The sequence below is a fragment of the Chelmon rostratus genome, chromosome 6 (assembly GCF_017976325.1).
Source record: "Chelmon rostratus isolate fCheRos1 chromosome 6, fCheRos1.pri, whole genome shotgun sequence".
Lineage (NCBI taxonomy): Eukaryota > Metazoa > Chordata > Actinopteri > Chaetodontiformes > Chaetodontidae > Chelmon > Chelmon rostratus.
In genome coordinates this window covers 6091029-6105455 of record NC_055663.1, presented here as the reverse complement: position 1 = coordinate 6105455, position 14427 = coordinate 6091029, and the positions used below count along the sequence as shown (strand labels likewise).

At 42.5% G+C, this 14427-nt stretch overlaps 1 protein-coding gene across 1 annotated transcript in view; it reads right to left on the bottom strand.

Annotated features, from left to right (window-relative positions):
* Positions 1-543: 543 nt before the first annotated feature.
* cpne2 (copine II) overlaps positions 544-14427 on the bottom strand; it is a 43205-nt gene continuing 29321 nt past the window's right edge. The window contains exons 13-15 of the mRNA XM_041938421.1: positions 11637-11770; positions 5084-5320; positions 544-651 (exon numbers count right to left, since the gene is read on the bottom strand). Coding sequence (XP_041794355.1) covers positions 544-651; positions 5084-5320; positions 11637-11770 — 479 coding nt within the window. The remainder of the gene's footprint in view (positions 652-5083; positions 5321-11636; positions 11771-14427) is intronic.

The following is a 14427-nucleotide window of genomic DNA, read 5'->3' as shown; positions in this document are numbered from 1 at the left end:
ATCTGGTCCGCTACCTGGAAAGGCTCCGTATGACAACAGGACGGGATTCAACCACTGCTATATTTCTGCTTGGGAGGGCCTTTACACCAAGGAGCTGTACGTATCACGTGGCATCAATCACAAGACACACACATGCAAAAAGCAAAAAACCTACATCCTGATAAATCAAGATATTTTTCATTCCTATAAAAAAAGGCCAGTGTTTTACCTGCATATTCATATATATCCATGTGATCTGGAGACACCTGCCATCGCTGCAGACATGCAAGGTCCTTTACACGTTGTCATCATGTTCTGTGTGCAGGAAGGCTTTATGAAACAGAGAACACCACTTCTGATGGAGTCACACTGGATACTGACCACACATTCTTTAACAAGTAAAAACTTTGCAAATATAATGGCAGGGATGTCTTCAATGTTTCATTTTTTTATTTTTGTTCACAGCTGATATACACACTTTCTTTCTGGATTGTTTGCTGTTAATGAGAAGAGAGGTTTTGTTGAGCTATTGTACAGCGTGTGGGCTCTCGTCCTCGGGGCGTCTCACTCTGGCGCCGGGTTGCTGGGCGGTAGATTCCGCTGTTTGAAGTACTGGGTGACCTGCTGAGGCAGCTCTGCCAGGACCGACTTAGCGAGGGTCTCCTTGGGTGCCTGACAGAGAAAAAGAGCAAGAGACTTCATTCATTTTTCACAAAAACATGGAACAATGTTAGTATACTGGTGATTGTCTAGTCCTGGTATTTGTATGTCCAGTACATCCACCTACAGCTGGGCGATGATTGTGTGTTGTTTGCTGTACTATTATATGGACACATATGATTGTGTACTGTCAGACGTCTTAGTCTTTGACAGTCAGGAAGGAGTTCTGGTGGTGGATCTCACGAGAACACCACTGTTAGGAGTTCTTGTACTAAAACACACATATACTGCAACCATTCGCTTGCACCGCTTATATGTCAATGCCAAAGAGGCCCAAGTGTGGAGACATTGATTCAATCAGTTTTTCCTCCATCACAGCTGTCCATCTCACTCTCACCACACACCGTTTTGATAGCTATTCTTCTTCTTCAGTCACAAATATCAAACTTGTTTAAAAATATCTTTTTGATCTGATTTGATCTCAATACTTCAGATTATGATGTTTACATATCAGACACTATATGATTTTATCCACCGACAGTCATGACCAACTGACCCACACTGGAACAGACTCGGTCCAACTTGGTCCAATCAGACGTCTTTCAGTCTTTTTTTAACATGACAATGCTCATATGCACAGAGCCTGCTCCATAGAGACAAGGTGTGGAAGAATTTGACTCAGCTGACCTCAACCCCATCCATATATTTGGGATGAATTGTAATGCAAACTGTGTCCAACATCAGTGGTCAACGTCACAGATGCTGTTGTGGCTGAATGGGAACAAATCCCTGCAGCCAGAAATGTCTAAATCTGCTGTAAAGTCTGAAACGGAACGAGTGGTGGTGTCATAGCAGCATATAAATACCCAGATGGTCAACGGCCATCTTGTGGCTGTGCCGATCAGCATCCTATAAGGAGCTACTGGCAGCTACGGGCGGGTGTGTCTGTCAGAAGGTGGTCTTGTGAAAGCTGTTTGTTGGACATCCAAACTCTGCTGAAGAGCGTTAACATTATCCAGCGCACCTGTCCTTGCAGCTCATCCAGTTTATCTTGAGATTAGCCATTTTCATCACTGTGAGCTCATCCCCACAAACTAACTTCAGACACTACAGTTTGCCTTTTTATTTTTGTTTTTATGGATTGCATCATGGTCAAATCAAACAATCTCATGAGCTGTATACATCTTGGACTATGGGCATTCCCCATTCCTGACACAGGTACTGGTATAATATCAGTAGAGTATTTCTTAATTGAAAGAACACCACTGAAGAGTTTTCTCAATGGAAAAGGTGTTCTCGCTCTTCTACTAACTGGCCTCGGCAAGGATTTTGCTCTCCTACTAGACGGTGATAGACAGATGGTTCATCCTATCATCTGCCGTGGTGCCTGCCTTTTCCCAAGCATGTTACGTGCAACAGCAGCACTGTGTTTTTTGTGTCTCTTCTCCCCCTTCCCTGTGTTCTTTCCAGGTGATTACAGTACTAATACACACACCTGCGTGGGCTGGCCCTGCTTGCGATTGGTTCCTGCTGGCCTATCACAGAGGGGAAGACCTTTTAAAATGGAGGACGTTGCTGGCCCTTCTCTCTCTCTCGCCATTCTTGTGCTGATGTTGCATTTGTTTAGTTGTGTGGTGGTTTTTGGCTGTGGTGGGAGGTTACTTTTCTATTTGGGACTAGGTAAGTGGGTGCCCGATACATTTTTACACACACACAGGTGATTCCACTGTCTAAACTCACTAGGTATATTGGTTGTGCCACCCCTGTATTATTTTTGAGATGTTCCTTTGTTAGACAAGTCAGGTAGGCATTTTGTTTGTGTCTTATTTTCGTTAGACAGTTCAGTCAGGCCTACTTTTGTTATATTTATTTCATTTGTTTCGGCACAATCACTTTGTCCCATCCTCCCCCACCTGAGTGTTTTTTTTGTTACAATAAACCACACTTTTTTTTCACTTCCACTGTGACTTGTTCATTTCTTGATTGTCGTGTTGTCGTCTGCCTGGGCTGACCAGGTGGCCGTAACAAGCAGTTTCCATGGACGCCTTCCCAGATGGTTGTGAGTAACAAACCATGTGGCACATCAGGTTACCTTCGTGAGTGGGATTCATGGACTGTACAGTTGAAAATATGAGCTGATCAGATTTCAAACATGATGTGTCCTCTTTTTGGACATTTTGTGGTCAAAAAATAAATAGTCAGGGAGCTTTGATGGACATGGACTGTGATATGACCACAATGATTCTAGATTTTTCTTGGGATCTGTTTAATTCTCCCATTACACGTTGCCACATTATCCATCAGTTTGGCGGTGTGTCTCATCATTTCTATGCTGATGATGTCCAGCTTTATGTATTTGAAACCAGGCCACTGGTCATTGCCCAAAATTGCCTTAATGAGATAAATGTCTTGATGTCTCTTAGTTTCCGGCATAAAAATCACAGATGTTCTGGTCTTTGCACCAAATGACATGTCTGAAAACTTTCACCAGCACCCGGTAGCTTTCCTGGCTTCTAACCCAAAGTTGGTTTCCAGAAACATCTAAAGTCAGTTGTTCAGTCTTGTTATTTTCAAATAAGAAACAGCATCTTGTCTCATATATCAAGGAGTTCTAACAAATCATCCATTGTTTTGTCCCTTCACATCTTGACTACTGTAATACATTTTATTCCATTATATAAATAGGCTGTGGAACAAATACACAGTGTTCCAATATCAACACATTGCTGCCTTCATTACACTCAAATTCAGGTAACTGAAAATCATTCAAATTGCTTTTAAGGAACTACATGTTAGCCTCCCCCACATAACAGTAGTGAGTTGCTGATTCCATACAGGTCCAGTTGGCCTCTCAGAAGAAGGTTCAAGACTCAAGGCGAGTTTTTGCACCTGTGAGTCAGCTCACTATGCTCAGTGTTTCAAGTATTAGCTCAAACCTTAGAATTCCCAAAGTTTCTAATCAAATTGTATTAATGCCACATGGCTGCAACATTTTTGTAAAAAGCAACAATAACTTTCTATCTAATCACCACCAACTAGACCAACTTCATGAAGTTAATCGTTTTTTAGTGGCAGTTAGCCAGCCAGCACAGCTCATCATTTCAGGCCACTCTCATTATTACGTTGCCTCTGTCTCAGCTTCATTTCTCCGTCTTCCTCTCTATTATGTCTGCTGCTGTCTCCCAACCTCCCACCAACAATGTGGAATGAAGCCAGCAAACACTGTCTGTTCCTCCCACTACAGAGGAAGTCAGCTCGCCCACCGCCAGCCCACGCAGACACACACACGCACATACACACAAAATTTACATAATGACCAATACTGCCTCCTGTGCACAGTCTACAAATGTGCACACACAAATGATGCATGTGCATGTGCTCACCATCAACACATATGACACTCACATTAACACTTTTTACATGTGCGGTATGAACCCTCGTCAACGCATCACACACACACAGACACACACACACTGACGACCAGGCAGCTCTCCTCATCTAGCAGACTGTATGTGTGTAGTGTGTGAGCAGCTACAATCTGAGTAGCAACAGGCTGCCATTTGGTAACACATTCACAGTCAGACAGCATGACATCGTGTCATTAGGTAAAGCCTCCACCTCAGAACTAGGATGGAGTCAAAGTGACACTGCAGATCACATCAGCAAGTCGAAACACTGGCCTAAGTGGCATTTCAGCAAATGGTGAGTGAAAGATGTCAAACCTCACTGAGACCTGTTTGGTTGTTAAACTTTGTCGATGGTTCACCACAAACTCTCTTCTATGTGCATGTCATTCGGAGTATTTGTGCTTCGGCACAGCTCCACTGAAGACATTCCACAGCTGTAAATGACCAAAGCCCACTTCCTCAAATATGAAGTACTCACACTTCTGTATGTTACCTGTTTGTTTATAGCTGGCTGGCTTTAGGTACGAAAAGTGCTGTTATATTCTTTAAACATGAACCTGCAATAACTGGCTTTTTGGCCACTTGGGGGCAGCAGAAACAAGATGAAAATGCATCATTGGCATATTTTAAACTCTTTAAGTTGATATGGTGAACTCGTTAGCAAGCGGTTGCCTATTTACACATCCAGCAGATATGGAGCAAGATTAGCATTTATCTGGCCACTTGATGAATGTCAGTCCAGTATTCACCGTCTTTGAGCACCAACTCTTGAGGATATCTGTCTCTTTAGCTGCCAAATGCTCCAATATGTTGACCAGCTAGCTGCTATGTCTGTCTGCTGTCTGGTGCTGGCTCAATAATGCACAGTGGGACTTGTTTGCTGAAGAGCTTGTCTCTGCCTAAACATACATATACCGGACATTTTATACTTTTACTCAAATGCATTTAAATACTTTGAATTGTGGCATTGATGTTTACTTAAGTAAAGGATATACACATCTTCCAGCTCTGGGACTGGGCCTGAGACCAGTACTCACGTTACGGAAATCCCTGAATGGGACGAACTGCACAATGTCCCGAACAGCCTCCTCTCCTGTGTTGGACCTCAAAACGCTGGCGTCTCCATCTAAGAACTCCATCGCAGCAAAGTCTGCGTTGCCCACGCCTATGATGATGATGGACATGGGTAGTTTAGACGCCTGGACGATGGCATGACGCGTCTCGTCCATATCGCTGATGACGCCGTCTGTTATAATGAGGAGAGTGAAGTACTGCTGCAGAGGGGAAGACATGGTGAGAGAAGGGAGGGAGAGAAGACACAAAGGGAATGAGATTCCCCATTTTCATGTGATGTCACTGCTAAAACTCAAAGCTCTTCTAAACTTACTTGAATAGAAATCTACATCAAGAGAGAAAGAGGGAAAACCTGTTAAAACTGTGATTACGTTGTCAGTAAGGGTAAGCAGTGTCGTGAAGAGGGAGGGACAAAAACAGAAACAAGAGAGAAGTGAAGACAAAAGGCAATAAAGGGATATTTCAGAGAGCAGCGAGGAGACAGGAGCTGGACAACACTTTACGAGGGAGAGAAAAATAGAAAGCAGAATGAAAGCTTTTCTGCATAACAGCAAGCTGGGCTCCATTCATATGACACAGCACACCATCTGTCCATGGAAAAAAAGGATGGGAGAAAAATGTGAATCCAGTGATGAAAAAGAGGAGGAGCTGAAAAAAGAAAGGAAGAGCAAACAGTGAACAATTTGCAGTGAGTCAGGAGGGAAAGGATCAGTCTTTGGCATTAGACTGAAATATCCTGTAGCATGTTATAATCAATACATGCTGACATTTTTCATGTTCGATATTTTCTGTAAATTTACCCACAAGTGGGTGAAGGACAAACCCGAATAAATGAGAGGGGGAACAATAACGAACGCGTAAAGGGCACTGAACTATTTGATGAGTGGGAAAAGTGTCTGTATGAAGTGAAAAAATGTTTTTCATGGTGTGGAGATGGGTTGTGTAGACAGATGGCACTCATCCCTTCTCTTCTTATTTTTATTAAAAAAAACACACACACACATGCAAATGATAAATAAGGCACTTTCAGGACGCCACGTGCTGCCAATCAAATACACTAACATCAAAGCTAGCTTGAGAGAGAATACTATTTTAGGGGGCTACTATCTGTCTACACTATATGAACGAAAGAAGAAAATGAGCCACTTGATAACAAGCTTCACGACACGGGGTGTCCTGAACTGTCAATGTTGAGCCCTTTGCAGACATGAAATGCATAACATTACTGGCTGCTTTAAAAGACATTGGTGTCTTTTACATAAATGTTCCTTGCAGCTGCATTTAGACACGACAGGACGTTAATGGAAAGACACACAACACTGGTATGATGTTTGGCATTTGGTGCATGAAAGGTTCAGAGAGACAGAGAGACAGAGAGACGTGTTATACCATACCAACCTACTACAATACCAACACGCTATGATACCACGAAGAGGAGTGTTTTCTGTTCTCTCAGAGGCTGCATCACTGATAAATTTTAAAACTTATTTTGCCATTGAAATCCTTATCAATGCCCCCTCTTCTCATGGTGAATCCCCCACACAATGATGCATTTCCACATCAATTTCATCATTTAACAGCAAATTCTGCTGTCATCCGACTACTATCATTTATTGATTTGTTTTTTAAATTTTTTCTCTGTGATGCAATGATATGATTGGGCATAATTATTGTAAAGCATAATGCAAACAGCTGATGCCGATCAGCCAATAGAAGAGCGTCTTCAGTGCTCTGTCTGAATTAACGCAATACTTCAGCTCAGTAAGAGACACGCAAAACAAGTTTATTATTTAAAGTCAATGGTTCCACAGGTAGATTTGGTGGACAAGGCTCTGCTGTCGAAAAGCCTGCTGACGTTGAATTTGCGTCATGGCCACGATCTGATATAAGGCAGATCATATACTGACATACACACACACACAAAGAGTGGGCATCAGTTCTGCACACAAGGAAGTGAATTGTTATCCTATGATAGGAACAGACAACATGAAGACACACACTGACAAAATCACACTTCCATGTTACACCCACACACACACACACACACACACACACACACACACACAGGGAGGGCTCTGAAGCCTGTCTCTTTAATGTGCTAACAGCAGCGCTCATTAGAGAATCATTATCGCACAGACAGACAGGGTCGCTCACACTGGGGCACGCACAAACTGCACTGGCCTGCAGCCTGCGTGTGTGTGTGTGTCAGCAGCAAGAGTGTGTTGGTACACAATCACACAGTCTGCAGTCGCAGGTTCTCTCATTATCTGAGGAACAAGAACACTGAGCACAGAGCAGCAGCCCATTTGTGCAGCCTACAAGCTACCCACCCACTTACCCCAACACACACACACACACACACACACACACACACACACACACACACACACACACACACACACACACAACCAGTCTAACCACTACCCCAGTATGTGGTCCACAGACACTTGACTGCTGCGGCTGTCACATCTCATTGTCTGTTACTCCTTCCTATGTTCCACCCCTGTTTGAACTCACTGTAATATAAAACAGGAATAGGGTCCCCAATCATTTCCTTACAGAAACAAAAGGATTCTGGCACACAACACACAGATGAGTACAATCCTTTGTATATTTCGCTCATGTATTTGTTCTCCACAGGGTGACAGGGTGCAATTAGGGACAAAAAGCACTGTGGGAGCATAATGATACCCAGCTACTGCACTCTCTTCAGATTTAGGCAGGAGACGTGCCACTGGATATATACAAGAGGGGACATGTACCATTTGTTGAAAGTTTGTAGATCCGAAGCTCCTGTGAGTGTCACACCTTTGTATCTGTATCTCTTTGTCTGAGCGATCCCAGTGGGAACATCACGCCGAGCCTCACGGGTAACGGCTCCTGTCTTGCTATTTGTCGTCTTGCTGCAGTCAGCCACATATGTGAGGCCGCTGCTTGTGCCCACACTTGTCTTGTTTAAGCTGTAGTGTAGTCACAGAGTCTGAAGCATGAACTCAAAACATCAGCGTGCACAAGCATAAACTGAAACAGGCTGAAGCAATGGACGGGAACAAGCTTCCTCCAGCTGAACCGTCAGCTATTCATTCTAGTTTCTTTTTTTGTTTGGAATGACTGCTGTTTATTTTGCATTTGCTAGCTCTGAATTTTAAACAGAAATTAAAATAGATATACTGGCTTGATATGATTCAGTAGGCCGTGCTGGAGGTGCAACCCAGGGCCTTTGACAGTGCTGAAAAGCATCAGATTTAGAGCTGTGCTAGAGCAGCGGCAGTGATTACACGTCTATTTTTGATTTGAATAGTCTCATCGCAGCCCAGCCAAATATTGCTCATTCAAGACTTTTGTACGGCCAAGGTGAAACATTTTTAGTCTTGTGCAAATACCAACAAAAACTGTGACAGACAGGTGTGGTGAAAGCCAGGCATTTACCGAGTTACCAACTTGGTGCTAGACGTTTTGAAAACTTGCTGCCTATTTTACTCTGTCCTGCATGACTTCGCCAACACACGTTTGCTACATATTCATAGAAACTTTAAACTGTTAAATTTGAGAACAGACTTTGGTGTGGTGGTAGAATGAGTGTCAAATTGAGTCTCACAATGACATGTCTGGCACCACCCCAGAGCAGTCAACCTAGAGGAAACACTGGAGACCACTGTGTTGGCACAGCAGTGCTGTGCAGAGGGATACAGTTAAAAAAAAAGTGGGGTTATCAGGCAATAATATGATCTTGGGGTACCATTTGCCACACTGCAGTCTGCCTGGTCTGATATATGAGAGTGCATATTCTAGGAAAAAGACACAGCAGTGGCATTGTGTTACTTCATTCACTGAGGTAGAGGAGCAGATTATTGCTTTTACTTTCTAGTGTAAAATCCACTTTCAAAGGCATCTGATAAGCTTTCAAACTGGACTCCCCATTTACTGATTGTTTTCTCTGTGCAGCAACAAAACCAGAACTGTTTTTGTGTTTATGGACATTGTTATTGTTCATTCCTATTAGCAGTTTCTGTGTGCTGCAGCTCGAGGAATATGGTATGACTTCCTACCAAGAAATGCTACCAAAATAGAAATCAGTCTTGAGTGTGAGACTGAGCCTTAGGCTCGTTCTTAATTTGGATTTTATGTGTTACTGGCTCAGATATATAATCCAGTGGTTCACCAGATGGAAGTACAGTGTGATGAAATGATAGCGCAGGAGGGAAAGTCAGAGGATCACCAGGGATTACAGTTCATCCTGAGGGGAACATTAATATGTGGACCAAACTTTATGGCAATCTTTTCAGTAGCTGTTGAGACGTTTCACTAATAACCACAAATGTCAATCCTACGGTGGTGCTAGCAGGAGGACAAATCAGAGGATCACAAAAGCCATTAGGAGCCATTCTCTGGGGACCACGGCTGTCTGTATCAAAGGAGTAAACTAAAGCTAAAGTGACACAGAAAAGCAGAAAATGAGATGGAGGATGTTTCCTTATCATGCTGTCGAGCCCGACAACGTGTGAAATGCCCGGTCAGTGTGTCAGCTGACGAGAGGTGTGAGATGCAAGAAGAGAGGACAGAAGTTGTCACTCCAGTCTCTCACTCCTCCTTGACTCTGTGGTCAACATGCCAGGACTCCGAGCCAACAGATGCACACACTTGTTTGTCCCGTCAGCCATCAAGCTGCTAAACAGAGTCGATAGATTATGAGTACAAGCTGCACTGATGGGGACTCACTCTGAAGGCAGTGGTATGTTTGTGTTTTTTTGCGGAATTTGCCCTATAGAATAATAATGAAAACCAATGTAATCCCAGCAGCTTTGTGTGGATGGGAATGTGCAATAAATAGTGAAGATTTACAGAGACAGTGTTTCCATCTCATTGTTAAGGAAACTTGAAGAAAAAGTTTGAAATGTGGCGAAAAAGAAAATGCAAATAGGCCCATTTCCATTGACTGGTTTGGAGCGAATGAACTAAGCTATGCAAAGCGTGGTTTCATCAGAAGTTGGCAGCATAGGCTACATTACACATGGCTGTAAGAAACAGAGTAGAAGAAGCAGAGGTCGCTAACAGGGGACAAAATGAGTTGTCTCCCAACTGCCAATAAACCTCAAAGAAGAAGAAGAAGAAAGATGTGTGAGAGAAAAATAGTCTTCAGTCATTTTTTGGAAGCGGAGACTCAAGTGAGCAAATCGGGTGATGACAGATGATATCAGTGAAGGGATCAAACAAACTTAAAGAACTGTTTGGTATCCCTGAGAACGGTACAGAACCTTGTGAAGTGGTGAAAAATGAAAGAGGGTAGTGGAGCATTTTACAGTGTGTGAGCTGCTAAATCGCTGCTCACCAAGCTGAAGAGCAACGAGAGCAGAAAGTACATTAACACTTTGAGTCTGAGACACTGCAATGAAATGTGAAAAGAATCATTTCACTGTTAAACAAACTAGATGTCCTTTCTTATATATGAAGACAGATTTGGAAGTTTGGAAGAAGAAAAGTGGATTTGTTCAACGTGCTGTTACAGAAAATAAGTCCCATTTTGTTTTCTGTTGCCCTTTTTTCTGGGAATGTTTTGTCTAGTGAGATAAAAACAGATGAATGTGGATACAAATATGGATGGTGCACAAGCATGGAGTTGGTGGGTCACATATGAAACATTTAGATTCGCTGGTTGATGGAAAAAGAAGAGAAAAGCGAGAAAAAACAGCTCTTCATCAGGATAAACTGTAGGTATGTAGTGGTTCTTTTCAGTGTACAGCTCATTTGCAATTTGTTAGTTCTACTGTGATTTTTGAAAGAATACATTTTATAATGTGGTTTAAAAAAAAATCCTGTTTTGTATATGCTGTATGTTTTGCCAGAGGATGATAAAAACAACTAAACTGTAAATCTGTGGGCAGATAACCAAGATGCTTTAAATAACTGATGGATGTCAATGGGATCAAGCAGAGGCTGGCCTCACAAGTAGGCAATTACACCCTTAATTTCAGTCAAAGACTTAGGACTTATTGATTAGTGATTCCCCAAATGAATGAATCACTAATAACAAGCCAGTGAAGCTACATCAAACCATATAACCTCACGCCAACTTAGAAGCACACACAGCCAAACTGTAAGTTTGTAAGGAACAACATGTGTTCTGTAAAGACTGGTTTGAACCATATGTAATTCAATTACACCCCACCTGACTGTTGCCCCGTTGCCACCATCATGCCATGTGAACCGTTACGGGCAGACGTGTCAACATAAAAGGCTGTTCTGACAGATGGTGATTAATGGCTGGCTGTGTTTAGGGCGTGGATTTGTCGTGGTAACATTAAGGGTCAGCAGCTGTGTCTGGCGATATACACCCACTGCAGCAACATATTCTACCTCATACTCAGAAGATGAAGAGTGACAAATGAGAAATGCCTAAAAAGGAAGAAGAGCTGAATTGAAAGTGGAATGACCTGTCTCGTCTGCATTACACAGGTTCAGCTGAAGTATAATGAAAACATTGAAAGGCACATAAACAGGTACGTTGTTGTCACCTACCGCTGCTTTCTCTTGCTGAAGTGCCTGGGCAGCAAAGCGCGCTACGTGGTTTATGATCGGGGCAAAGTTTGTCGGGCCGTAGAAACGAATGTGAGGGAGACAGGCAGAGTAGGCCTGGGCGATACCCTCCACACCTACACACAGAGGAAGACAGACCTCAAATTTAAAGATGGGTGAGAGGTGGTGAGGGCAGGAGAGAGAGGGGGAGGAAAAGGGTTTGTGATGGGTGGAGGATGGGTCATATAGAGGCTCGTGACAACATACTATTGTTTCTCAGCTATTTTCGACTCCCATCAGCTTTAACAACCAGACAACTGAATGTTTGCCCAGACAGTTTGTTTGCTGAACAGCAGCCTCCTGTCTCTGCGACCCGCACATCTCTTTGTGTCTTTGAGGGAACTGGCAAGTCAACACTGCAACTAAACACAGGTGTTTGTTTTTCATGTTTATTTCTTGTTTAACAGTTGTCTTCTCTTCAGTCTCAATTTGATAAAAATATACACTTTCAGAGCGAAAAATACTAAAAATGTTGTAGATATCTTAAAAGACTGTGTAGCAATAAAGCAGAACAAAGAAGCATTTGGTTCTCAGATATAATGCTAACCCTGTGTTAGGGTGACTGCATACTGCACTTCACATAAAAAGGTTTCTTAAAGCAGTCGTAGCAGCACTTTGAGACTGCAGTCCTCTGAATCAGGTTTTGTTGTTTGACCTAAAACTTTTTTTTTTTCATTTGAGAGTGCACTGGAGGCTGTATTGGCCTTCCCAGGAAAAGATGAGCTGCGATGCTTCCTTAAGTAGTTCGTAGAAAAGCAGTTCATCTTCTGACCTTGAAAAGCAATTCTGTTCGCGGAGGCAGCTGTTTTAACACGGACAAGCTGTACATCTATTTTGAAGAAGCACACAGAAGTTAATGTTTTTACTCAGATCTTCGTCAGCAGAGGGCCAAGTATAAATGCTCTTACTTAGCACAACCTCCTGCTTCTGGCAGGCTTGAATATGTGCTACACAATTAAGCATTCGCTACACCCCTGCCCTCCTTGATTACTGTTGCTATGCCTGTCGAGCTTTTCGTTCTCGAGCTGCACATAATGGGTTTACGGTGGTAACGGTGGCAGATTCACCATCGACATTCACAGTCATTTCTGAAATGCTAGGTTTTCCATTCCTCACAGAAGTTAACAAAAGCAGGCCTCTCTATTCTAGCTGACGATAGCAGAGTTTGTCAGCTGTTACGACTCTCGCCAGAAGTGAGCTAGCTAAAGAAAGCTAATGCTAATGCTTAAACTCTCAGCTGAGAAGCCCGTCGCCAGCTGACGTTTCCATGTGAAACATTTTAGAACGAGAACCCTGTAAAAACATCTTAAATATGCACTCGATGTCTGTGTATACGATGTAACGCTAGTCACATGTCCCAAGCATAACATTAGCATCCTCAGCAGGTGCTAATCCCTTGTATATACAGAAGGGATCGTGCAAAATATACAGCTGAAGTCAATGTCATTAGTTTTGCAGGTATTTGGTCATAAACCAAAGTACTGGACAGAATGAAATTTTGATTTATGCTGCCAGAGGGGAATCGATTGATAACAACTGACTACAATTAATCCTGTGTGGTGCATGAATGTGTTTAACAAATGTCATAGCAATCTTTTCAAAATCCAAAACCACATGCCAACCTACGGGTGGTGCTAGAGGAAGGTTCTGGAAATCACCACTGTAATGATGAATCAACCTGTGGGAACCATGAATCTCTGTCTCTCAAATTTCATGGCAACACATGCAATAGTTGTTGAGTTATTTCAGTCTGGACCAACATGGTGGACCCACCAATAACTGACTGACTAGCACGACCACAGCTAGAACATGCAGCTACCACAGCTAAAATGACTAATTTTGTATTATATATTATATTATATTATATTGTATTATAAGGTGTGCATTGCTAGCATGCAGTATGCTGAGCTAGCTCGATATTAGCCTGATAATACTTTAACTATACAATTTGAAACCTCAAATTCTTAATCTTCAAGGGCCAAAATGTGCTAAAAGCTCAGAGAAGGGGGGCAATATCAATTGATTCTTATAAAGATGTCATGTCTGCTGTCTTGAAGCCCTCATTTGACTTGCTGTAGATTCTTGAGGAAATTTCACCTCATCCAAAAAGCTTCTTCAGTTGTGACTGACTGGTGGGAAGGCCCAGGCACTGAACCTCTTCAGAGTTGCACACAATCAATCACCTGGATCATTTACTGGTCTGAATTGTCAGGAGCAACTGTTTGGTGTCATAGTGTGCGCTGGTGTTCAGACTGCCAATTTACACAAGCGCCCTAAGTAGAACGTGTAGGTGAAGTGTGAAGGTGTTATTTACTCAGACTCAGCAAGACACTCACAGAGGAGTGCAGCACCTGCTGCTGTCACATGATCTGGAGATGGCATGTCTATTTTTTACTGGGTGTCCTGCATTCTTGTTAAAATGACGAATACGCCAGTTTCAAGGTGATGTTTCCCTGTAGTGGGAAAAAACTATTTTGGCATAAGGGCACACGTAAGACTTAAGACATAAGACTGCAATTGGCAGTGAAGAAAATAGGACTATATTCTACTGTCGTTTGAATTTAACTTTAATTCCAGTAAAAAATCTAGTATTGCTCAAATGACAGAGATCAGGCCAATAAAATAAAAATGAAACTGAAGCATCATGGGAAAATGTGAAAATGTCAACAATTTTTTCAAAGGCTGCAGCTTCCCTCATCAGCAACAGCAATACTGGTCTGTTAAAGTTATCGTT